Raw genomic sequence first — 23,589 nt, forward strand, 5'->3', positions numbered from 1 at the left:
CCAGGGCCTCAACATAACAGCCACAACCAAAACCAAAATCAGTACCAGCACAACCACGACCAGTACAACCCTCCTGCCCAGTATAACCAGTACCCACAGAACCAAAACCAACAAAATTTCTCGGGCTACCAGTCAAACCCACCACCCCAGTATAACCAGCACCAGGGCTCGAACCAATTCCATCACCCAAACAGGTCGAGGAGGTCTATGGAGGACATGATGGGAGAGATGCTTGCTTCGCAGCAGAGCATTAAAAGCGACTTGCAGTCCAGTAATGAAACAATGCAAGGAATGCAAAGTGCCCAGAAGGAGCATAGGGCAAATATGGATATGATGAACAGGCAGTTGGCCCAGCTCGCTAACTCGGTGGGCGAAATGAAAGGGAACTCAGGGAAACTCCCATCTACAGTCCATGTACCTGAAAAGGCAAATGTGAGCAAGATTACACTGCGGTCCGGAACAGCCTACAATGGACCTCAACTCAAGAATTCTGTTGGGGAGTCTAGTAGAGAAAGGGTGCTGAGCGACACCATCTCAGCAGAAGAACTCAAGAGGCCTCTGCCTCAGATGGAGGATCCGTTTTTTCTAAACGAGGAGCCTACCGTGGAAGGAAAGGAGGGAGAAACACAACCTGGAAATGAGCAACCGGAAGGAACAATGCCCACATCGGAATCTCAAACCCAGGAGGCACCAAGGGAAAATCCACAAGGACTGACTGGAGAGGCTAAGGGAGAAAAACCGTTTCCATATCGGTTTGTGACGAAGAGGAAGAAGGAAAACCCTGTGGATTTCATGTCGATCTTTGGGAAGCTGGATGTCACCATACCATTCCTCCAAGCCGTGAGACTGCCCCCTCTGGGGAAGTTTATAAAGGAGTTTATAGCCGGAAAGGCCCAGGAGGATGGAAAAATCATGGTGGAAGGAATAGCGTCAGCCATTGTACAGGAGAAACTACCACCCAAGAGAGCCGACCCAGGTATGTTTACCCTACCCATAACAATTGGAGATGTGAAAATCGAGCATGCAATGTGTGATTTAGGAGCATCTATCAATGTTATGCCGTTATCCATTTATAATCGGTTAAAGGGGGTAAAATTGTCAAATACTAGGGTGTTGATCCAACTGGCTGATAGGTCATGTATCAATCCTGAGGGTGTGTTAGAAAATGTGTTGGTCAGGATACAAAACTTTACTTATCCCGCTGATTTTTATGTCATTAAAATGAGTGAACCAGAAGCTAGGGAGTCTAGCGGGATATTGTTAGGAAGACCATTTTTAAGAACGGCTAAGACAATTGTGGATATGGCCGAGGGGACAATATGCATTGACTTTAATGGTGAGAAATTTGTCTTTGACATCAATGAAGCCATGAAAAAACCAATAGATTCTGAAAATCTATGTTATGTTGATGTAATTGACCCCTTAGTCCAAGAATTTCTTGAGACCGAATTATTGCAGGAAAAACTCCAAGCCTTGGATGTGTATGCCCAGGCTGATGTGGAAGCAGCTGCATGGTGTGATCTGATCAGTAGCCGAGGGTTGACTGACGAAGAGATCGAAGAAGCAATTACGGAATTTTGTCAGAAGTCGGAACTAGCGGGATCCGTAGGGGCCGTGGTACCGGCCAGTATGGAGGAAAAATCAGATGCTGAACAAGAGCAAGAGGAGGATTCAAAGAAGAACCCTCTACCTACAGACACACTACCCCCGCAAGTGGAGTTGAAAAAGTTGCCAGCGAACCTTAAGTATGCCTACCTAGGGGAGGAAGACTCATTCCCTGTAATCATCAACAGCGGGTTGACTGAAGAGCAAGAGGCAAGACTACTAACTGTGCTGGGCAAAAACAAGAAGGCTATTGGATGGAGCCTTACGGACCTGGTAGGTATAAGCCCGGACGTCTGCATGCACCACATTAGGCTGGAGGATGGAGCCAAGGCGCATAGAGATTCTCAAAGAAAGGTGAACCCAAACATGCGGGAAGAGATACTGAAGGAAATCTTGAAGTTACTCTCACTGGGCATTATATACTCGGTACCAGATAGTGAATGGGTCAGCCCAATCCATATGGTTCCCAAGAAATCAGGGATCCAGGTGGTCAAGAATGAGAGGAATGAGCTAGTGCCCACCAGACTAGTTACCGGGTGGCGAATGTGTATAGATTACCGAAAGCTGAACACTGCAACCAGGAAGGACCATTTTCCCCTGCCATTCATCGATCAAATGCTGGAGCGACTGGCTGGGAGGAAGTACTTCTGCTTTTTGGATGGGTACAGTGGTTACTTTCAAATTTACGTGGACCCGGAGGACCAGGATAAGACCACATTCACATGCCCGTTTGGAACCTATGCGTATAGGCGTATGCCATTTGGTCTATGCAACGCCCCCGGTACTTTCCAACGGTGCATGATGAGCATATTCTCGGATTTGATTGAAGATTGTATAGAGATCTTCATGGATGATTTCACTGTCTATGGAGACTCTTTCGACTCGTGCTTGCAACATTTGGATGTGGTACTAGAAAGGTGCCAAGCAAAGAGTCTGGTTTTAAATTTTGAGAAATGCCACTTTATGGTTACAGAAGGAATTGTCTTAGGACACGTGGTGTCAGAAAAGGGGATCCAGGTGGATCAAGCTAAAGTGGATGTCATATCCAAACTACCCTTCCCTACTGATCAGAAAGGAATAAGAGGTTTCCTTGGCCATGCTGGATTTTATCGGAGATTCATCAAGGATTTCGCCAAGATTGCCCAACCCCTTACCAGACTTCTCCAGAACGAGGTGGAGTTCGTTTTCGACGAGCATTGCAAGGCTGCTTTCAACCTCCTTAAGGAAAAGTTGATTTCTGCACCGATTATTCAGGCTCCTAACTGGGATCACCCCTTCGAGGTGATGTGCGATGCTAGTGACTATGCAGTGGGGGCCGTACTGGGTCAGAAGATCGATGGGAAAAGGTACGTGATATTCTATGCATCAAAGACCTTGAATCAAGCCCAACGGAATTATGACACCACCGAGAAGGAGATGTTGGCGGTTGTCTATTCATTCGAAAAGTTCAGGCAGTACCTACTGGGATCCAGAGTCATCGTCTATACTGATCATGCGGCGATCAAGTATCTCATTGCGAAGAAGGAGTCAAAGCCCCGACTGATCAGATGGGTGCTGCTTTTACAAGAATTCGACTGGGAGGTAGAAGACAAAAAGGGAGTTGAAAACAAGGTAGCGGACCACTTGAGCAGAATAATACAAGAAGGGAACAGTGAGGATGTGAGGGATCGATTCCCGGAAGAGCATTTATGTGAAGTGATTTTCTCCGCAAGGAAGATCGATTGGGAAGAAGTGATGAGACTTACTGGTCAGGACGCAACAACCAAGGGCAAGGAGAAAGTGGGACAGGAACCCTGGTATGCGGACTTGGCAAACTACCTAGTAACGGGAGAGCTACCAATGGTGCCAAACGTGACAAAGGCTCAGAGGATGAAGATCAAGAGCGAAGCAAAGTATTATTTCTGGGACGACCCATACTTGTGGAAGGCAGGAACAGACCAGGTCATTAGGAGATGTGTTCCTGACTGGGAGCAACGGGATGTACTAACGCACTGCCACTCCTTGGCATGTGGAGGACATTTCGGGCCAAGGAAGACTGCCAGAAAGGTGCTAGATAGCGGATTCTACTGGCCAACCCTGAATAGAGATGCATACGAGTTCTGCAAAGGCTGTGACCGTTGCCAACTGACCGGTGGGATCTCCGCGAGGGATGAAATGCCGCAAGTTCCAGTAATAGTTTGTGAGGTGTTCGATATCTGGGGTATGGACTTCATGGGTCCTTTTCCCTCATCTTATGGGAACTCCTACATCCTGGTGGCAGTTGACTACGTATCAAAATGGATAGAAGCCAAAGCCACAAGCACTTGTGAATCTAAGGAAGTCACCAAGTTCCTCAAGAGTCATATATTCAGCCGATTTGGAATACCAAGGGCAATCATCTCCGATCAAGGCACTCACTTCTGCAACCGAACGGTCGAAGCATTGATGAAGAAGTACGGAGTTCATCACCGCCTATCCAGTCCTTACCACCCTCAAGCCAACGGGCAAGCAGAGATCTCAAACAGGGAAATAAAGAGCATTTTAGAGAAGACAGTCAACCCCTCCAGAAAAGATTGGAGCACAAGGTTGGAAGATGCTCTGTGGGCATATCGCACAGCCTACAAAACTCCTATCGGGATGTCCCCCTATCGCATCGTCTTTGGGAAGATGTGTCACTTGCCAGTGGGAATTGAACACCGAGCATACTGGGCAGTTCAGCAGGTTAACGTGGATGCTAAGGCCTGTGAAGAGGAAAGGAAGCTACAACTACAAGAGCTGGAAGAACTCAGATTGGAGTCGTTCGACTCAGCCATGTGGTACAAGGAGAAAACAAAGATGTGGCACGACAAAAATCTGAGAACCAAGGATCTCCAAGTTGGTCAGAAAGTACTACTCTTCCAGTCAAGATTGAAGCTAATGCCTGGGAAGCTCAAGTCCAAATGGGCAGGACCTTACATTATCACTGCACTACGTGCTAATGGAGTGGTCGAGATTTCAGGGAGTATCCCTAACTCTAAACCTTTTGTCGTTAATGGACATAGATTGAAAATATATAGGGAAAATGAAGAGGTGTGTGTAGTGGAAGAAATTCCACTACACTTTAATGGCGTCTAAATGACCAGTAGGAAAGGGATTTGGAGTTCCACCTGGTCGATGTCATATGATTTGTACTTACTGACCGGGTAAAACTTCAAATACCCTTAGTAATGATGTAAATATTGTAGATATTTAGTAATTTAACTTAAGTTAAGAAGGAAAAACAACAAAAAGATTTTTCGGATCTTAAATATTAATTCGGAGTTCGTACTGACCACGAGGATACCACTTGGGTGAAACTCTGAATTATATTAAAGAGCCATTTATTTACTTTATTTCTATTTCTAGCTAATTGGAAGAGGGGGGATGAGTGAATTTTGAATTTTGGTGCGTGTTGCAGCCTTGCAGGCGAGTGCAGAGACTGGGAGGGCGCGTGGAGCAGGGACGTGACAGGCAACGTCCAATCAGCTGCGAGAACTCGCAACCGCCTTCCACACGAAGCGTCGCAACCTGGCAACCGCCTACCAACCGGTCAAAACCCTCAACTACCCACCACTCTATAAAACACCAAACCGCCTACTCCCCTTCACTTTACAAACCCTTACCTGCATTCTCTCACCCACAACCACCACCCCACCCCGAAAACCACCACCCACTACATAAACCACCGTGAACCACTACCGGAAAAAGAAAACCAACACCGGTACAGCCATGGCAAAGAGAAAGGCAACCAACAACCCAACATCTACCACCGGCGAAGCCCCGTCAGAAGTCCAAGCAACAGCCGAGTCGCAGCCGCCAAGCCCACAACGATCACAGCCACCGCCGACGACACAAATTCCGGCGATGGTTCCTTTAGACGCACTGGCGGCGTTTCTAAGGCAACAAGACCCCAACAAAGACTGGACAGCAACCCTGGCCGGATTTAGCCTAACCGGAGGAATGCCGGCGACATCAAACCCTACCCCAACCAACCACAGAAAACCCACCCACCACCACCCCAAAAACCTCAATTCCGACATCCGAAAAATCCCCAACAATAACCCTCCCCTCCCACCCTTCTCCCATACACCAACAAACAGAGCCGCTCGACGTCAGCCCTCTTTCCGCCTATCAAGATCCCAACTGGGGAGAAACAGAAGAAAAGGAGAGTGGGGAGAGAGCAAGCGCGAGCGGAAAAGGTGAAGCAGAGGAGATAATGGCCACTGAGGCCAAAATCGATGAAGCAGAGAGGGAGGAGATAGATCTGAACGAAATGGCCAGAAAGCAAGGGTTAATGACGGATGATGAATTCCAAGCGGTTTTGGGCAAGGGGGATAGGATCGTGGTAAACCCTGAAGGGGTGGCTGAGGTACTGGACCTCGCATCCCAGGCAGTAGGGAAGGGGGAAGCAACAAAGGAAGCGGAAAGGTCGGAAGGGGTAGTCCGCCAATCAGTGGAGGAGAAGACAGACGTACAACCAGAAAAGGCCGAACAACTTGAAGAGGAGAGGCAAGAGCCAGAAACACATCAAGAGGAAGCCTCAGTGGTAACTAAACCGGAACCAGTAAAGAGGAAGCTAGTGTTGAAAAACGACCCCAAGGTAGAAAGGCAGAAACCCCAAAGAGTGTCACAGAGATGCTTAGGAAAGTGGAAGTCCAACAAGGCAGGAGCAAACACAGCAGCAGATGCAGTGGAGGTTTCGAGTGAAGACGAGAAGACTACTCCTACAAAACCTGGGGAGGAGCCCTCGAAAGCTAGCCAGGAGGACACCCAAATGGCAACAGGGACAGTATCAGCAACGCCGACTGACCAGGAGGAGAATACGACAAGGTGGCTGAGGGTCTGGACCTCGCATCGAGTCGGTAGGTCGGGAGGAGGCAGCAAGAAGTGATACTAGTACCCGCGTGGTGACCAAGCCTACCACCCAGGAGGACGTTTCAACACAAGCCGACGAAGAAGCAGAGGCAATGGAAATCGAAGAAACCAAGTACATTCAAGAAAGGAAGAGGAAGGGGAAAGCCCCTGTCAAGAAGAAACAAGTCATGAAGAAACAGCGCACTGCCAATGCCAGCATAGTGATCAGAGAGCCGGAAGAGAGAGGGAGATCAAGTGACAGCGACTACACTTCCAGCGAGGAGTCTGACTCGGAGAGTGATATCTCTCTAGAAGGAGAAGAATACCATGAGCAGCAGCTCCCCGACAACCACCTTGAACTAGTCCATCCTCCGATAGAGAGGATCGTGTACCGGCGGTGGAGGGTAACGCTCACCGATGAGCTTATGGAGGACATGAAGCACTACGACACCAAAAAGCTTCAAGATGCATTTGACGACAAGGACGACAGTAGCAAGCAAGTCAAATGCGGAAAGGTACTCCACATACCCTCTTTGGATGAGTTAGCTGTTCGTGATTCCTTCCTGGCCAGTATGGAAGCATTGGGTTTTGAATGGCTGTTAGAGAATAGGGACCCGGAGATATCTGTGAGATTAGCAAAGGAGTTCTTCACCACGTTTAGGTTCCAACTCACTACGGACCTAGACGAGGTGTCAATTTCCTTTAGGATATTCGGTGGAGAACTGTCCATGAGTCTGATAGAGTGGACTGTGCGACTGGGTATGTGTAGCCTGGAGGAGGCTATAGGACCGGACTGGAGAAGCCGTGAGAGGGGGGTACCGAGGCGACATATAGAATTTGAGCCCCAGGAAGCCTGGGAGGAGCTAACCCACCCCGATGCTGGCCAGTTTGCCTCCACTAAATCCAGATCCACCCACTTCAACAACTCCATGCTAAGATTGGTGCAACTCTACTTAGGCTATAATCTACTGGGGCAGAGCAACTCAGCTGCAAGAACGTCCATGACCGAATTGTACTTGGTATGGTGCGCTAAGCGTGGAAGAAAACTGCACTTGGGATTTTGGACAGCCTACCAATGCCACCTGATAGCCACCTACCCAGCCAGAAACTTGTCCCTCTGCCACATACTAGGAGCCTTCGTGCGCAACAACATCATCATAACAGAGGCAGAAGACCTATCTCCAATGTACATGGTCGACGCTCCTGGCCTGTTTGATATACCCTTCTTCGTCCGCACCAACTTGGTATACTACAGAGAAGGAGTACCCCAGTTCTACCAAATGGGAGAAGCCCCTGGAGGAAGGGCACAACAAGGCCAGGAGGTGCAAGCTGGGCAGATCGACCAAGCGCAAAGGCTGAGGCAAGAAAATCTGGAGAGGGCAGTGACTGAGCTGGCTGAGGAGAATAGACAATCACGGGCAGAGATGGCGAAGCTGACAACCCTAATGGAGAGCATCCTAAAGGAATTGGCAAGAGGAAAAGCAAGCAGTGGAGCTGGAACAAGCGGACATGGAGGACAGGAAGAAGAACCCACCGGACCTGAGGAAGAAGAAGGCGATGGACAACAGGAGGATGATGACAACCAACCCGGACCTACTGAAGAAGAACCAACGGACCCACCTGCACAGAACCCTGCACCAAGAAGGAGCAGGAGGAACATCTGATCGAACCACCCCCAAACTGACCAGTTAGTTTTCTTTTTAATTTTTAAGTTTTTCTTTTGTTTATGTTTTCGTACTTTTATTAAATAGGTAGAATTATGTGTTTTAATTGTGAGCAAACCCCATTCATAACACTTAGCCTATTTAATAGTCTAAGTGTGAGAAGTAAAGGGTTTGCTCCTTTGGTGCATGTATTTTAGTATGTTTTTCTTTGTGTTTTGTCATAAGCATGTTAACTCACACTTAGCCTACTGCGTAGTCTAAGTGTGAGGAGTTTATATATGTATATAACATGTTTGTAATATGTTCTGTTTTGTTTTATATATCTAGGTATATATCTGAAACTCTCCCACTTAGCCTATTGCATAGTCTAAGTGTGAGAAGTTTTTAGATATAATATGTGTTTGTTATAAGTGTGTGTCTGTCATACTAGCCATTCCCAATTTTCACTTCACAGCCCGTATCTGGGGCAGACACTTGTGAAGTGAGAGGGGGGAGCAAATGGCCAGTATGACATGTATATATGTGTTATTTGAGTCAGTGCATGTTAGTTTTTTTTAGGGTTTGTTTAGGTCTAGGAATTATGTGTTATGTTTCATGAATGGGCTTAAAACTCAACTGCCTCGAACTGACGGTGAGGGGAATTGAGGGAGATAAGGCATGCCGGAAAACAGAAACCACCCCCTCCAGTAACCCCTAGTCAGTATAGATGATGCAAGTATGAAGGAAAAACCCATCCCTTAGGTCAGACACGAAAGCCCTCTTAAAAGGTGAGTTAGAAACCCCAAAGTGGAACTACTTTCCACTAAATACTGAAAAAAAAAGAGAGGCTACCACATGATGTCTAGGGCAAGGTGACCGCGTGTAGCAAACCCTGAAGGCAGTAGGAAACCCCCCACAAAAAAAAAAAAAAAAAAAAAAAAAAAAAAAAAAAAAACCCTTAGAACCCCATTTTCTAGCCTGACTTATACCCCGAAATAACCCATCAGCCACTGGAACTGTGTGCGTGCAAGGCATAAGGCAAGGAAGCAACTGCCCAGGAGGACATACAAAAGGAACCAGCTGAAGAAAAGAAAAGCAAAGAAAGAAGGAGAAAATCGATCTGAAAATTTCCAGATCCAAAAAAATAGAAGAAGGAATAAGGGTGGCAAAGCCACAGAAGAGAAAATTGAAGAAAATGGTCGCAGATACTTGACCACAAAAAGAGAAAGGAGGAAGAAGGAATAAGGGTGGCGAAGCCACAAAGAAGCTACTGACCAGTTGGAAGCCAATGTCAGAAATTGTCCAGCCGAAGAAGAAGCCCTAGCCAGAAGCCCGAATGCACACAGTTCTCCCTCATCAAATAAGTAGTTAGTTTTTGAACCCTAGAGCCTTAGGGACAACTACCCCAAACATTACAAACCACTAGCCCCATTACAAGCCTTAAAGACCTTCAGGAGCTGCATGTGAGATCTGAGTCCGAAACATCTGTGGTTTAGCATTGAGAGAAAACAGTCCTAACATCCCCTGTGAGGAATGAGTGACTGAGTGAACCCAGTGTTTGGCCTAGGATTGGGTGATCCTGACAAGCAGATATACTGACTGGGGAAGAAAAGGGGGGCGGCGGAAGTTCAAGGCTGCCTAAGGCCGGATTGCACCTGATCTCGAGGGAAAGGGTGGTTGAAAATATAGCCTGTTCTATGTGTTTAAGTTAACTATATGTTTTATGTGTTTGTGTCGTTGTTTGTTTTCTTTTTCTTTGCGTCAGAGTCTTGAGTCTAGTTAGGTAGAGTCGGTCAGGGGGAGTAACCAGGCTCGAATTCGACTTATTTCTTTTTGTTTGTCTTCACGCTTGAGGACAAGCATGTGGTAAGTGTGAGCAGTTTGATAAGTCGTATTCTAAGCCTTGGTTACTGGTCAGTATGTCGTGAAATGCATGTATTATCTGCAAAACAGTTGCTCAAGTGTGCAGGATTAAAGGATCCAAGTCAGTAGGAGACGATTCAGGTGACGCAAGTGAAAAGGGCGCTAGAAGGGTGCAATACTGACCAGGATGCATGCCAGAGAAAAGGCTCGAGATGGAGAAGAAGGATAGCTGGGATGATCATTAACAAGGGCATAAAAGTCAAAACTTGAAGGAAGTCTACCCTAAAAGCAAGGGCAAGCCTCCCTATAAAAGAAGCCACTTGGAGAGAGAGAAGGAGTTCGCCTTTAGAGTCCAGCCACCACACTTAGTTAGAATTCTCTCTAGAAGATCAGTTCCTTCAGCATTATCCAATCTCTCGTTCCTCGCCACAGCCATGGTCACTTGACGTCCAAGAGTCTGCCGGAGAAGTCATCGATCCACCGTTCCAGCCAGTTATCGTAGTAGTATAGTAGTATCATCGCCCGAAGTGGCCAAACAATCGTTACTTTGCTTTCTAGTTTAATCTTTACTTGCTTTCATCGTTGGTTTTGTTGCAAACACTCATCGTTGTTGCCTTTTGAAGTACTTTGTTATTTTCCAACATTTACGTTATGAAGTTTCTATTTCGCATGTCGCTTTGGTTCGAGTTTGCTTCATTCTGCCTAGGAAAGTTAGATCTAGTTATTGCTTTTAATTTCTGAGTGCTTTCTTATCTGGAGTTGTTGATTTGAAGTTGTAGTTATGTTTAGTCAAATTTCCGTGCATGAGTTTCTTTTCTGCGCCGTGATTACCACCTTGCATGTCAGTCAGTAGAAGTAAAGTTGCAGTTTCACCGTTTAATTTAAGTTTGAGCATTTTAATCGATGGATCTTGAGTTTGAATTTATGAATCTGAAGTTTAGTTATGGTGTTTGTGTTCATATGATTTTTGTCAATACTTGGTGAAGAAGAAAACGTCAAAATCAACTTTAGTTTGGACCACTTTTACTTTTAAGTTACTTTTGCTTTTGTTCCCTACTTTTCAGTTGTACTATCCAGACCTGTCAGAGAGCCCCCAGCCACCAGATATACCTTGTTGTCTAATTTTCCTCTTTTAGTAACTGTCTACTTTCCATATGTCTCTGAGACACCTTGTCCCCTACTTTCACGAACACCACCACATGCCTGTTATTTTCACGCCTACTAGTCAGTAGAGTGCCACCTTTATTTCTTGTCTAGGTAAAATCTCAACCCAAGCGTGGTAGCTAACCAAAACACCCAGGAAAGTCACCGCAGTTATCAAAACGTGTCCATCCTCGTGGGATTCGACCCTTACCTCCATTATACTAATCAGTAGAAGTGGGTTGAGGAAACTTGTTTGAAGCCAGGTCCCGGTTGTCGTACCAACGACTCAGCTGGGTCGGGAATCTCTTCCTGATCAGTTGGATACACTCCAAATTACATACGAAAACCCGAGGAATATACCTGACTGCATTGCCGATGTCATGTACACATGTATTATCATGCACAACATGATCGTCGAAAATGAAGGTGCAGAACTGACTGATTGGGTCAATGAAGATGCTGCCGGTCCAAGCCACGACGTGGCCACCGCCAATATACGAATGGGGATACCTCGGGGGGACGCTGAAAGGGTCAAAGCATTTTCCTATCTTCAACAACAAGAAGCTCATATTCGACTCCAGCAAGATATAATTGAAGAGTTATGGGCGCGGAGGAATGCAAGTTGATATCTATAATGTAATTTGTTTGAATCGTTGTTTTTTTTATTGAATTGTACTATGTAATTTTTTTTTGTTTAATGTAATTATTATTACACTTTCTCCGTCCGTATCCGTGTTGATTTTTTAATTCCATATTTGTAAATTTATGAATTTGTTTTATTGGCTAGGGCGTTGCCTAATCCTAGTGCTAAACTATTATTGTGTTGTGGTTAGTTCTAGTGATGTGGTAGAAGGTGTTTGTGGTTAATCCCAGTGCTAGGCTGTTGGTTAGTCCACACAATTGTGGATGCTCTAAGGCCATATTAATAGTCTAATATAAATAGAGAAATTGCATTATTTTTGCGGGCTTCTATGCGGGCCTCTTACGAGTTGTGGGCGGTAATTTTTATCTATCACGTCAACCGAACACCAATCTATACAATATATATAAGGGGAATTTTGAGGGTATTTAGGGAAATAAAAGGGAATTTTAGGGGTTTTTAGGGAATAACCCTTTTGTTTGTAAATTTAAAATTCAAAATTTGTGACCAAATTTTAAAGAACGGTTGAATTCCATAATTATAGGGATAGAATTTAACTAATTTATTTTAAAGAATTGTAACTGTAATCATTTTTAAATAATCATTTTTTGTTTCCCTATAATTAATCTATGAATATGATTTTACTATAATTCAATTGTGACCATTTTAAAGAATTATTTTAATTTGTGCCCAAATTTGGAAGAACGGTATTTTGTTTGTAAATTTAAAATTTAACACAAATTTGATTTTCATAATTGTAGGGATAGAATTTGACTAATTTATTTTGTTTCCCTATAATTATATAATTTATAATTTAATTGTAATCATTTTTAAAGAATCGTACTTGTAATCATTTTTAAATAATCATTTTTTTCAATATAATTAATCCATGAATATGATTTTACTATAATTTAATTGTGATCATTTTAAAGAATCATTTTAGTTTGTGCCCAAATTTTAAAGAACAGTATTTTGTTTGTAATTAAAATTTAACACAAATTTGAATTCCATAATTGTAGGGATAAAATTTAACTAATTTATTTTGTTTCCCTTATAATTAATCCATGAATATGGTGTTAAATTTAATTAATTATTATAATCTATTCCAAATAAAAGTAATCACATGATTATGCCATTTTAATTAAAAGCTATTTATTGATTAAAATTACTATTAATAATAGATTTTTAGATATTGCACTTACATGAACATGATTTGAAAGGGTAAAAAACTGCTATAAGACATTTATAATGATTAATTTAGTGGGGTGTGTGGACTCTTGCTATATTGTTAATTGCTAAGTGGAGTGAGTGGGAGGTTGCTATGTGGAGTGAGTGGGAGGTTTTACCATGTGAGGTTTTACAAGTGCTACGTGCATAATATTTTATCCTATAAATATGTCATTACCTACTTACCTTATAGAACTCAAGCATATTATTTTTGCTCTTACTTTAGGAGGAAAGCTTGACGCCATGGAACTAGAAATATGGAACTAGAAAGGAGGCAATGGAGCGCATGCAGCAATGCCGGTACAGAGAAGGCCCCAGTAGTGTGTCACGGCTACAAGGAGAGAGCAGACGATGTACGGAGGCGAAGATTGGGCGACAATTTAGCGACAACTAACAAGATTTTTTCCAAGGGCCGAGAGTGAGAAGTGAAGGAGCATCACAATATTTCTGTTTTCAAATTGGAAGGAGAAGAGAGATATGATGAGACTTGAAGAGGAGCCGCCGCAGAGTATGAAGTATGAACCCTATATTCAATTTTTATTGTATTGTTCAGAATGAGGTTAAAATTGAGTGATTATAGGGCCATCTTATTTTGAATGGACCTTTTGTATAATTATTTATGCTTCTAAAATTAATATTGTAATTAGTCTACCGACTGTGTTTTGCTCTCTCCATCTCCCCTCTTTCTCTTTTAATTTATTTACTGTATGAGTTTAATTTTATTTTAGCATTTTCTTTTTTTATTTTTCGATATAGCAATTTTATTTTAATATTTTATTTATTTATTCATCTTTAAATTGAGACTTAATATTGTTTAATAGTAGATATCAAAAAGGCACATAGTGATGAGGTATGTAACCGTATGTATCTCGGTATCTGTTTCACAATTCTACCCGAAATACTCCTACGAATAAATTAACGAATGAATTATCGAAGTTCATTATTGTGGAAAGGGAAATCTAAAGCAATAAATATTTTGGATTAGTGAATATATTGATCGGTAATCGAATTTGACATTCCCTGACATGAATATAGTATAGTAAGTATTTCATTAATAGATACCCTAATTTTGGGAGACAAAAAATATTATCAAGTTGATGTTGGTGCTTAACAAGTAGAAAGAATTACCAATATCTTATTACACAATTGAAATAAGAGGGAACATCTTTTTTGGTCCACGAACTTTGCCAAAGTATCATTTTAGGTTCATGAATTTTGGAAATATCATTTGAGGTCCGTCAACTATGGGTTAGTATCAATTGTAGTACTTTTTTACTATTTCCAAGTTTTTCTTCATGAAGATACCCTCAATACCTTAAAGGGTATATAGTTTTAACAAACTTATCATATACTCATACTTTTTATAAATATCTTTACTATATATTTTTGATGAATTTTCTACATATAATTTGACCTTCAATATTATCACTTAATTTTGTGACATGCAAGAAAAGATCCTTATTCATTTTTTTTATTATTAAAGAAAAGTTCTTTATTCAATTTTAAAATTCTTTAATATAAAAAATTGAAGAAGCAATTTTACTTGCATGTTACAAAATTAAGTGATAATATTGAAGGTCAAATTATATTTTAGAAAATGTCAAAAATATATTATAAAGATATTTATAAAAAATATGAGTATATGATAAGTTTATTAAAAATATATACCCTTTAAGGTGGTATTTTCGTCCAGCAAAAATTTGGAAATAGTAAAAAAATATTTGAAATGATATTAACCCATAGTTGATGGACCTCAAATGATATTTTCAAAGTTCACGGACCTAAAATGATACTTTGACAAAGTTCGTGGACCAAAAAAGACGTTCCCTCTCAAAAAAAATTAATAATCTCCTATTCGGAAGGCGGCGGTCTCCCCTGTCCGCAGAAAGACAGTTGATTTTATAGTCAAATTCTTTCCTAAATATAAACCAATGGTGAATATATGGTATTATTTGTACAGTTTAATCTTAGTTTCGTCGGCTTTCTTTCCACAGTTACATTATTTTTAGGTGTGTTCGGTTTTCTAGATAAAATTGTATAAAAATATAATTTAGGATTGAATTGTTTGTAAGATTATTTTAATTGGAAAAAATTAGCTATGATTAATTATCATATGATTATCCATCTAGAATTGAGCTGTAGAATTCAATCTCATAAACTAAACATACTTCATATTTAATTCCAAAATACAATTTTGCAAACTACACAACCCCTAAACGAGAGTAATTTGTAGTAGGAATAGTACTTTTATCTTATTTTCGATTTATCTCCTACTAATCATAAATTTCTTTACCTAATACTACTATCACTACAATAAAATAGTCGGTTAAGGACATTTTTTTATGCTATTAAGACCATATCCAAGGATACACTAAAACCTAAAATTAGATAGATAATTAGCTCCAATGGTACTGCAAAACCAATTTCATTTTTTAATTTTGGGTTAAAAATACCTATCGTTAGGTTTACATTAAATTCAAACCCAAAAGTTTTTCAAATGTTATGAGTAAAAAAAAAGCAATAATAGAGAATATTCTTTTAAGTTTGAGTTTAGTATAAATTGTTGGAGTAAAATCATATTTGACTTGACATTTACACTTAATAATGAGTTTGAGTTTAGTCTAAATGGTTGTAGTTGTGTATTCTCTAAGAACGTTAATTTGTATTAATTATACCACCAATGCTTTATAAAATGCCCTTATTGTTAGTGTCCCAACTAAAATTAAGCGATACAAATAGAGGCGTCCTAAAAAAGTAAAAGATTGAAATAATTTGTCATCAACTTAGGGACGCTTTCTTTTGCGTCCTAAATTATGATTATTTTTAAAATTTTCCAAATACTATTAATTATGTCTCAGTTTTTATATGCTTAGTGTATATTCAGATCACACCTTACAATTTGGTTTAGAAACATCAAATTTAAAGGGAGTACTATATTTAGATAACACAATTAAAAAATATTAATGGATGGAATACTATATTTTTGAAAATACTATAGGTTGATATCTAATTTGAAGTACAAATACAACCCCATGTACCCCTAGGCCCTAACAACAGACGAAATATAAATATTTAAAGAAAATGGTATTGTTAAATTTAATCATACTTAAATTGATAATTTTGAAATTAATTCCATTATGTGTACTACTACTACGACTATATTACATTTCTTACCGTTATACTACGAGTTATTTATTCAGTACTAAATTTAGTTAATTTAGTATTTAATGACTAAATTACCATCCTTCGTTTCAAAGTAACAAAATGTACTTAAAAAACAACAGAAAATAAAAAAAATAATAATATTTCTGCGATAAAGCATAGAAAATGTGTGCAAATAATCTCTTAATCCACTCTTCCTACTCCACTCCAACTCCACCTCTCACAATACAATAGAATAATGTAATGATAGATTATTTTATAGCATTGTGAATTGTGAGAGATGGAGTATAGGTGGAGTAGGAAGATTGGATTAGGAGATCCTCTAAAAAAAAATGGGGAGTTTTAATGGTTCTTTATTGGAATTTCACATCGTCCCGTTGGAATTGAATAATCCAAGGGTTATTTGACGAAGCCAGATCCCTGTCATCAGATCTTCCTCCGAGCAATCTCTGCCGCCTCTCCTTGCTCAGTGAGTTTTATCCGAGCTCAAACTCCTATACTTCATTGGTTTTATTTCCAATTTCCGAATCTAGGATTTTCTTTTTGTCTTATAATGGATGGTTTTTTTATCTTTTCCTTTTCGTGTTTTGATTGAGTGAATTTGCTTGGATTATCCTCTTCCCTCCTCCTTTTTCAGGTTGCTTGCTTGGCTGTTTGCCTTTTTCTTAACGATGTGAGTGCCTTTTCCATTTCAATTGCATTGTATTTTGATCTAGGTCTTTATACTGATTTTCTCCCCATCTACTAGATTAATTTCCTGTTTCTATTTCATCATATTTTTTGAATTTTTCCTGTGCACAATGTTTGCTAACTGATTAATTATACGCTTTTGATATTCCTCCTTAATTTAGGGCTGACGATGAGCCTGTAGATCCTAAAAGGGAACTTGAAGACCGATGCAAGGCTCCATGCACACGCCCACTTAAAGAATATCAGGTTCTTTTAATCGTCATTAATGATTGTTAAATGTTCTTTTATTACATTTCTAGTAGTTTCCTGCAGCCCTTTCTTTGATCTAGTTCACGTGGCTCTTTTTTCATTCACTAGCTTATTGCTCATTATTCTTTGGCATGCTAGTTCCAATCTGTATTTTTAGTTGATAACTTGTGTTTAAGTGCATAAATAATGAATTTCGCGACATGTAGCATAATATACTTCTTTTGTCAATTCTAGTCCAAAATAGTAGGGCTTATTCGTGCTACGTGGAATTTAGGCTGTTTTGATTCATTCAGATGTATGCACTAGTATAAGAAAAGGCCAGAGTGTAATAGTCTTTGCACTTTTTGCTTGTGTCATTTATGTAGCATTAGTATCTGATAGTTTGCCTTGTCGTTTTCTGTTGTACAAATTTATCTTTGGTTCAGTTGAACGAATGCCTATGACTGTTGTATAAGAGGAGATCTCAGTTATGTGTGTGTGTGTTTGGGGAATGAGTGGCTGTATGAAGATGTAAGAACAACAAAACGTAGTGAAGTATGAAGTGCATGAAGCTAGTGGCAATATATAGATGATGGCTTCTATGTTGAATTGCTGATAAGGAAGTCATGTTTAAATATGCTATGCACAAACATTCTCTTGTTTAGCTAAAATTCTGCACGCCATTGTCTACAGATTCCCCTATGTTGACCTACATTTTGATTGTTAAATTTGACTTTTCATGAATCTATCATCTATGTGTAAGAATTCAAGATTTGCTTCTATGAAGTGAATTTAGTAATATGAAGTCTTATAATTATCCAAGACAAAAGAGATACATAATTGTTCCACATGATTCTGCTAGCAATGTGTAAGCAGCAAACAAATTTCTGAAATCACTATTTTGTTCAAACATCAAACAATAAACTTAATCTGGACTTGTGTGGAATTCATCTGCTTCTTGCGTAGTTGCTCTTTCATAAGGTTGTTATAATGGTGAAAGCCCCAGAAATAGTGCAGTGCTCTTGGAATCTTTACATCTTTTTAACTGAAGAAAATATTAGTATTTCTCTACAAACACGTGTTTTTTTGTGATGATTCGTGATTATTTTTCTCACTTTTAATTGTTTATCCTAACTATACTTGCTTTTGTGGTTTTGTTTGCGAAATTTGATGTGGAATTGTGAATATGCTTTTGGTTAATAGGCATGTGCTAAAAGAATTCAAGGTGATGAATCTGGACATAAGCACTGTACCGGACAATACTTTGACTATTGGCGTTGCGTTGACAAATGTGTAAGCTACATTTTCTTATCAAACCTTTTTCATCTTTGTTCATACATTACAACTAAGCTATTTACTCAAGCTGTGTTCTGATTAACTGCTGTAATTTTCCATATTACAGGTTGCAACTAAGCTATTTACTCATCTTAAATAACATAACAGAAGAATACCCACATTAGCATCATAGATCCAGATTATCATCTTTTGTTTCAAAAGACCGACACTTGAGTTTTATTGTGTTCTTGTTGTGAACAAATGCTATGCTAGTCCTTGGGCACATGGAATTTTGAGTTTCGGAGAAATAAGAATTTGGAATGGTGATTTATATGCTTTCCTCGGTTGAAATTGAGGTTACAATTGCTTGCTGATCCGGATGAAGATAAAAAACATTCTAATGCTTTTTCTGGATAAAATTGGCATCTCTGCTAGATTAACTACTAAATGCTCTGTGGAATCAAGTAAGTACTCTATTTAATGTTTATTTTTGAGACCTTAATTTACTGTTGATCTGCTTCAGTGAGCAAGCAGGCAATGAATTTAGTTTCTTTCCTTAGGCCCCTGTGAATAGAGTGCTTGTTCTGCATAGTGCCTGTTCTTTATGTTACTTTCTTTTATTGTGATCATTCATCCATCATGATGCATAAGACTCTCCTACAAAGTTGCTATTGCTTCTTTAAATGGACTCTCTGCTCAGTTGGCTTCTATTTAATTTATAAATGATACTGTAGTAATTTGTTTTGCTTCCGATACATCAATTACTTATGGCATTTGTGGGATTTTACTTATAAAAATTAAAGTGCATGATACAACTTTAAAGCCTTAAAGGAGCTATGCAAGGTGAAATATTAATATGTGCATTTTCTTTTTATTGTTTACTTATTTATAAATGTTTTTGTGTCCGTGGTCTTTGATATTTTATTTGTAGGAGTATTTAATTTAACCAAATATAATTGTGTAATATATATGTTGATCTGATTTATGCGATTGGAAATCTCATTTCTAAGACCATGCAAATGCAAGTCCCAACTCGAGAAACCTCTTAAGTTAAACAAAGATTCAAGTTGTGCAACTGCTCGAATGATAACACAGCGCAATATATAAATCGTTATAATATAGATAGAGTATATAGTCCTACAATTTAAATGCAGTATATGATTATGATACTCCCATGTCGGTCCAATTATTCAAACTCATATAAAAAAACGGTAAATGTGGGATCCCATTAATTTAGATAAGGATGCTTCAATATCCGCCTTTGGACACCCAGATATGATGACAATTCTCTATACTTAATTAAGAACATAATTTTTACATTATTATGAATATAATATATAGAATCCTAATCATTGTAAAAAAGTACTACTATGGAGAACATGAGACGTCCATAGAATAGTCATATGTAACCATTGGCAAAATCTGAAGTCCAAATTGTATATACATTTAGTAGCGGCTTGCCGTTCTGCAGTCAACACAAGGCCGCCGTTGATTCTTATTTTGCGCCCTTTTACGATTCGGATTTCACCGACTCTATAGTTAGCATTGGCGAGCTCACCGGACTGCAGTGCACCATTAGATGGAGTTGTGCATCTTCCAATTGATCCACGAATTTGCCTTATCCATAATTGGTGTCTCATTTGGGAAAACAAGTTTACAAGATTCGTTTTAGTATGATGCCAATAGATATAGATTGGTGTACTAGTGAATTTGATCAGGTAATGCATGTGTATGAATATATGTTCATATTAATACTACTCCATATTACGTTGTATTTATGAATAAAAGTTTAATAGTGGGTTTTATTTGCAATATGATTCTAGTTGATTACATGAAATGAAGTTAGTGCTTTCTGCCAGCATATTTTTTAATTGGAAGATTCCTTAGAAATCATTAACGATAGTGTAGGTCGCCTTTACTTTGTCGTGTATAGAATGTAAATAAGATGTCACAACTTCCACTTTCTTAATTTGTGATTGTGTTTGATTGGGTCTTTGCGTGAGAAACGGTGGAGAATTATTTACATTAAAACAGAAGAATCATTCAATACCCTTACCTAATTGGATACACACTGTCTCTCTCCTTTTACAGCTCATGTTCATATTTGATTGGGTTGTTTCGATTTAGTAACACTATATGTTAATGGAATACTCTATATAATGCTTTACTAAAGAATAGAAAATCCAAACATCACAATTAATACCCTCTTTTTTTGAGGGAAAATCGTACCACCCCTGTTTTAATCAGAACTTAGTTAATTAAAACCATACAAATCGATCACAAATCTATCAACCAGATGATGATAATTTTAATTACCAAAAATCAATATAAAAACCGAGTCAAATTATCGTATTGAGTTTTCCATGTAGAATCATATAACAAAAAGTAAAAAGATACCACAAACATGTTAACCCCATTGACTTCACTGGGCGTCCGGATTTCAAGCTAAATTAGAGGTCAATCTTTACAACTCAAATTACCCCAAAACAAACAGGTGATGAAGGAGTGAGACAGGAAGAGAGAGAGAGAAGGAGAGACAAACAGGAGTTGAACCTGCTTGATTCTTGAATCAAAAAGGTACTTCCCTCAATTTCTTTTCGTCCTCCATCCTTCCTCCTGAATTTCAACACATTCCATCCTCATTCTTGCATCCTGAACAAGTTCAAATATCCACACAATCAATCTCTGCAGAAAGAGCTCATTCATTCATCACCCTTGGATATACATCAAGCATTCAAAAAGAAAAAGATAGAAACGCATGGCTCCAAGAAAGATCAGAGAAGTTATGGGAGCAGTCAAGGATAAAACCAGCATTAGCCTGGCTATGGTCGCCAGCAGCAGCAGCTCCCTCTCCGACCTCGAAGTGGCCATTGTCAGAGCCACCCGCCATGGCCAGAACCTGCCCAACCAGGGCTACATAGCCGAGATCCTCAGCCTCACGCGCTACTCCCGCAACATGGTCAACGCCTGCATCCGCATCATTGCCCGGCGCCTCAACAGAACCAAGGACTGGGTGGTGGCCCTGAAGGGGCTCCTGCTCGTCCAGCGCCTCCTCTCTCAGAGTGGCACCGCCTTTGAGCAGGAGATGTTCTTTGCCACCAGGCGAGGGACTCGCTTCCTCAACATGTGTGATTTCCGGGATTCATCAAGGAAGGCGTGGGACTACTCTGCGTTTGTCCGGATGTATGCCTTGTACTTGGACGAGCTCCTCGAGTTCCGGATGCAGGGCCACACGGAGAGGGGCAGAGATCATGGACACTATAAGGCAGAGGAGGAAGAGGATGGTGATTTCAACGATGTCGTGGTCAGGGCTACTCCTGTGTCTGAGATGGACAATGATGCCGTTTTCCGCCGGGTTGATCATCTCATGCAGCTTCTTGAGAGGTTTTTAGCATGTAGACCAACAGGTATACACTCACATACACATACCTAAATTGAGTAATCTTTCTTGGATTCATGGATATAAATTGTGTTGTAGGTGGTGCTAAGCATAGCAGAATTGTGGTTGTGGCACTCTATCCCATTTTGAAAGAAAGCTTTGAAATCTACCATTGCATAACAGAAATACTAGGGACGTTGATAGAGCGTTTTATGCAGCTGGAAGTACCCGACATGATTCAAGTCCACGACATCTTCTCTCACATCTCCAAGCAGTACGACGAGCTTGATTGCTTCTACAACTGGTGCAAGAATGTCGGAATCATGCGTTTGCCTGACTATCCTAATGTGGAGAAAATCAACCAGCCAAAACTTGACATGATGAAGGACTTCATTCGACACAAGTCATCTATGATGAACAACAGGAATGCCATCGAGCCAAAGCCTGCGAACACAGAAGTAGCGTGGAAAGAGCCTGAAAAGGCGTTGTCGCCAATTCAAGAAGAAACAGCAGGTGAAGTAAACGTTACTCCTGAACCACAACAAGGTGAAAAAACTCAAGAAGAAGGTGATCTGCTGAACCTGTATGACGACGCGCCAACGCCTCAGGATTTCGGGGATCAACTGGCTTTAGCCTTGTTTGACGGCTATCCGTCTACAACTGCTCCTGTAAGCACAAGTCCTCCCTGGGAAGCCTTCAAGGAATCGGAATCAGGGGACTGGGAGACAGCCTTAGTTCAGTCTGCTAGCCATTTGTCAAACCAGAAGCCGTCTCTCCCTCAAGGCTTTGATCCATTGATTCTTGATAGTATGTATCAATATGGGGCAATGACACACGTGGGTGCTTCCTCGGGTTATTATGCCACTGGAAGTGCTAGCAGTGTGGCACTAGGGTCTGCTGGGAGACCAGCCATACTGGCCTTGCCAGCACCACGGTCACCAGCTAACTGTGGTGTCAATACTTTCTCACCAAACAATGACCCTTTTGCAGCTTCTCTAGCCATTGCGCCACCTTCCTATGTGCAAATGTCCGAAATGGAGAAGAAGCAAAGGTTGTTATTACAGGAGCAGCTATTGTGGCAGCAGTATACAAGAGACGGCATGCATGGACAAGTAGGATTTGCAAATTTGCAACAACAGAATTCTCATCAATACATCCCAAACGTTTACGCAGCAGCATGGTAAAGAGATTGTTTTGCGAAAACATTCCAACTACACACACAGATGAAGTGAAGAGAGAGCCAGATATTACAATTCTGCAACTAGTGAATTTTTTTTTTGTGAGTATCTAATACCAATTAGATAAGAATCACCACCAGAAAAAAATTGCTTCAAGATACTGTTGGAAGAATGTGAACTTGTTCTTTCCCTCGAAGGGAAACAAGATTGTGTTTTGATGGTTCCCATTTTTGAAATTCAGTCACTTTTATCTGCATAAGTTTTTTCAGGCGTTGTCAAAAACAGAAATTTGGCAAACTAGTGTAACAGCTGCAAAAACTAATTATGCAAGCATGGTATACTATCATTTCCTACAACGCAATCCCATAAAATGACTGATATTGATTATGCTGGATGAATAAACACCACACGAGATCCTCTATCCCCGGGTCTGGAACCCTACTAGAGTAGTAGTGAGGCAGCCAAGCACATTGTACACTTGATGACATTGCATACGAGATGGAGTAGTTTTGAGATGAACTGAAAACATAGAGTATTACTCTGGCGCTGCAAAAAAGTTGAACCAAACCTTAGGAAGAGAAGTAGCAGTTTGACCAGAAATAAAAGCCGCACATCTCGAGATTCATCACATAGTTTCCAACATTCCATCAAACTGTCAATTGTTGGCGCATAAACAGAATTGTATTGATGGGATTCACTTTCAAT

At 40.3% G+C, this 23,589-nt stretch overlaps 2 protein-coding genes across 3 annotated transcripts; both read left to right on the plus strand.

Moving 5' to 3' along the window:
• The first annotated feature begins 16,338 nt into the window (after nucleotides 1-16,338).
• On the plus strand, nucleotides 16,339-18,658 carry LOC125219436 (cytochrome b-c1 complex subunit 6-1, mitochondrial-like). Its single transcript, XM_048121412.1, has 5 exons — nucleotides 16,339-16,603; nucleotides 16,772-16,807; nucleotides 16,986-17,070; nucleotides 18,256-18,345; nucleotides 18,455-18,658. Coding segments are annotated over exons 2-5 (210 nt in total). The 5' UTR covers nucleotides 16,339-16,603; nucleotides 16,772-16,805; the 3' UTR covers nucleotides 18,488-18,658.
• Nucleotides 18,659-20,741: 2,083 nt separating this feature from the next.
• Nucleotides 20,742-23,140, plus strand: LOC125222613 (putative clathrin assembly protein At4g02650). Of its 2 annotated transcripts, XM_048125324.1 has the most exons (3): nucleotides 20,742-20,904; nucleotides 21,019-21,734; nucleotides 21,806-23,140. In XM_048125324.1, the coding sequence occupies exons 2-3, from the start codon at nucleotides 21,086-21,088 to the stop codon at nucleotides 22,888-22,890; spliced, it is 1,734 nt and encodes a 577-aa protein (XP_047981281.1). In that variant the 5' UTR covers nucleotides 20,742-20,904; nucleotides 21,019-21,085; the 3' UTR covers nucleotides 22,891-23,140. The 2 variants fall into 2 exon arrangements, with proteins under 2 accessions (XP_047981281.1, XP_047981280.1); XM_048125323.1 differs by having other exon boundaries at nucleotides 20,742-21,734.
• Nucleotides 23,141-23,589: the final 449 nt, after the last annotated feature.

The sequence above is a fragment of the Salvia hispanica genome, chromosome 4, assembly GCF_023119035.1.
Source record: "Salvia hispanica cultivar TCC Black 2014 chromosome 4, UniMelb_Shisp_WGS_1.0, whole genome shotgun sequence".
NCBI classification, from domain to species: domain Eukaryota; kingdom Viridiplantae; phylum Streptophyta; class Magnoliopsida; order Lamiales; family Lamiaceae; genus Salvia; species Salvia hispanica.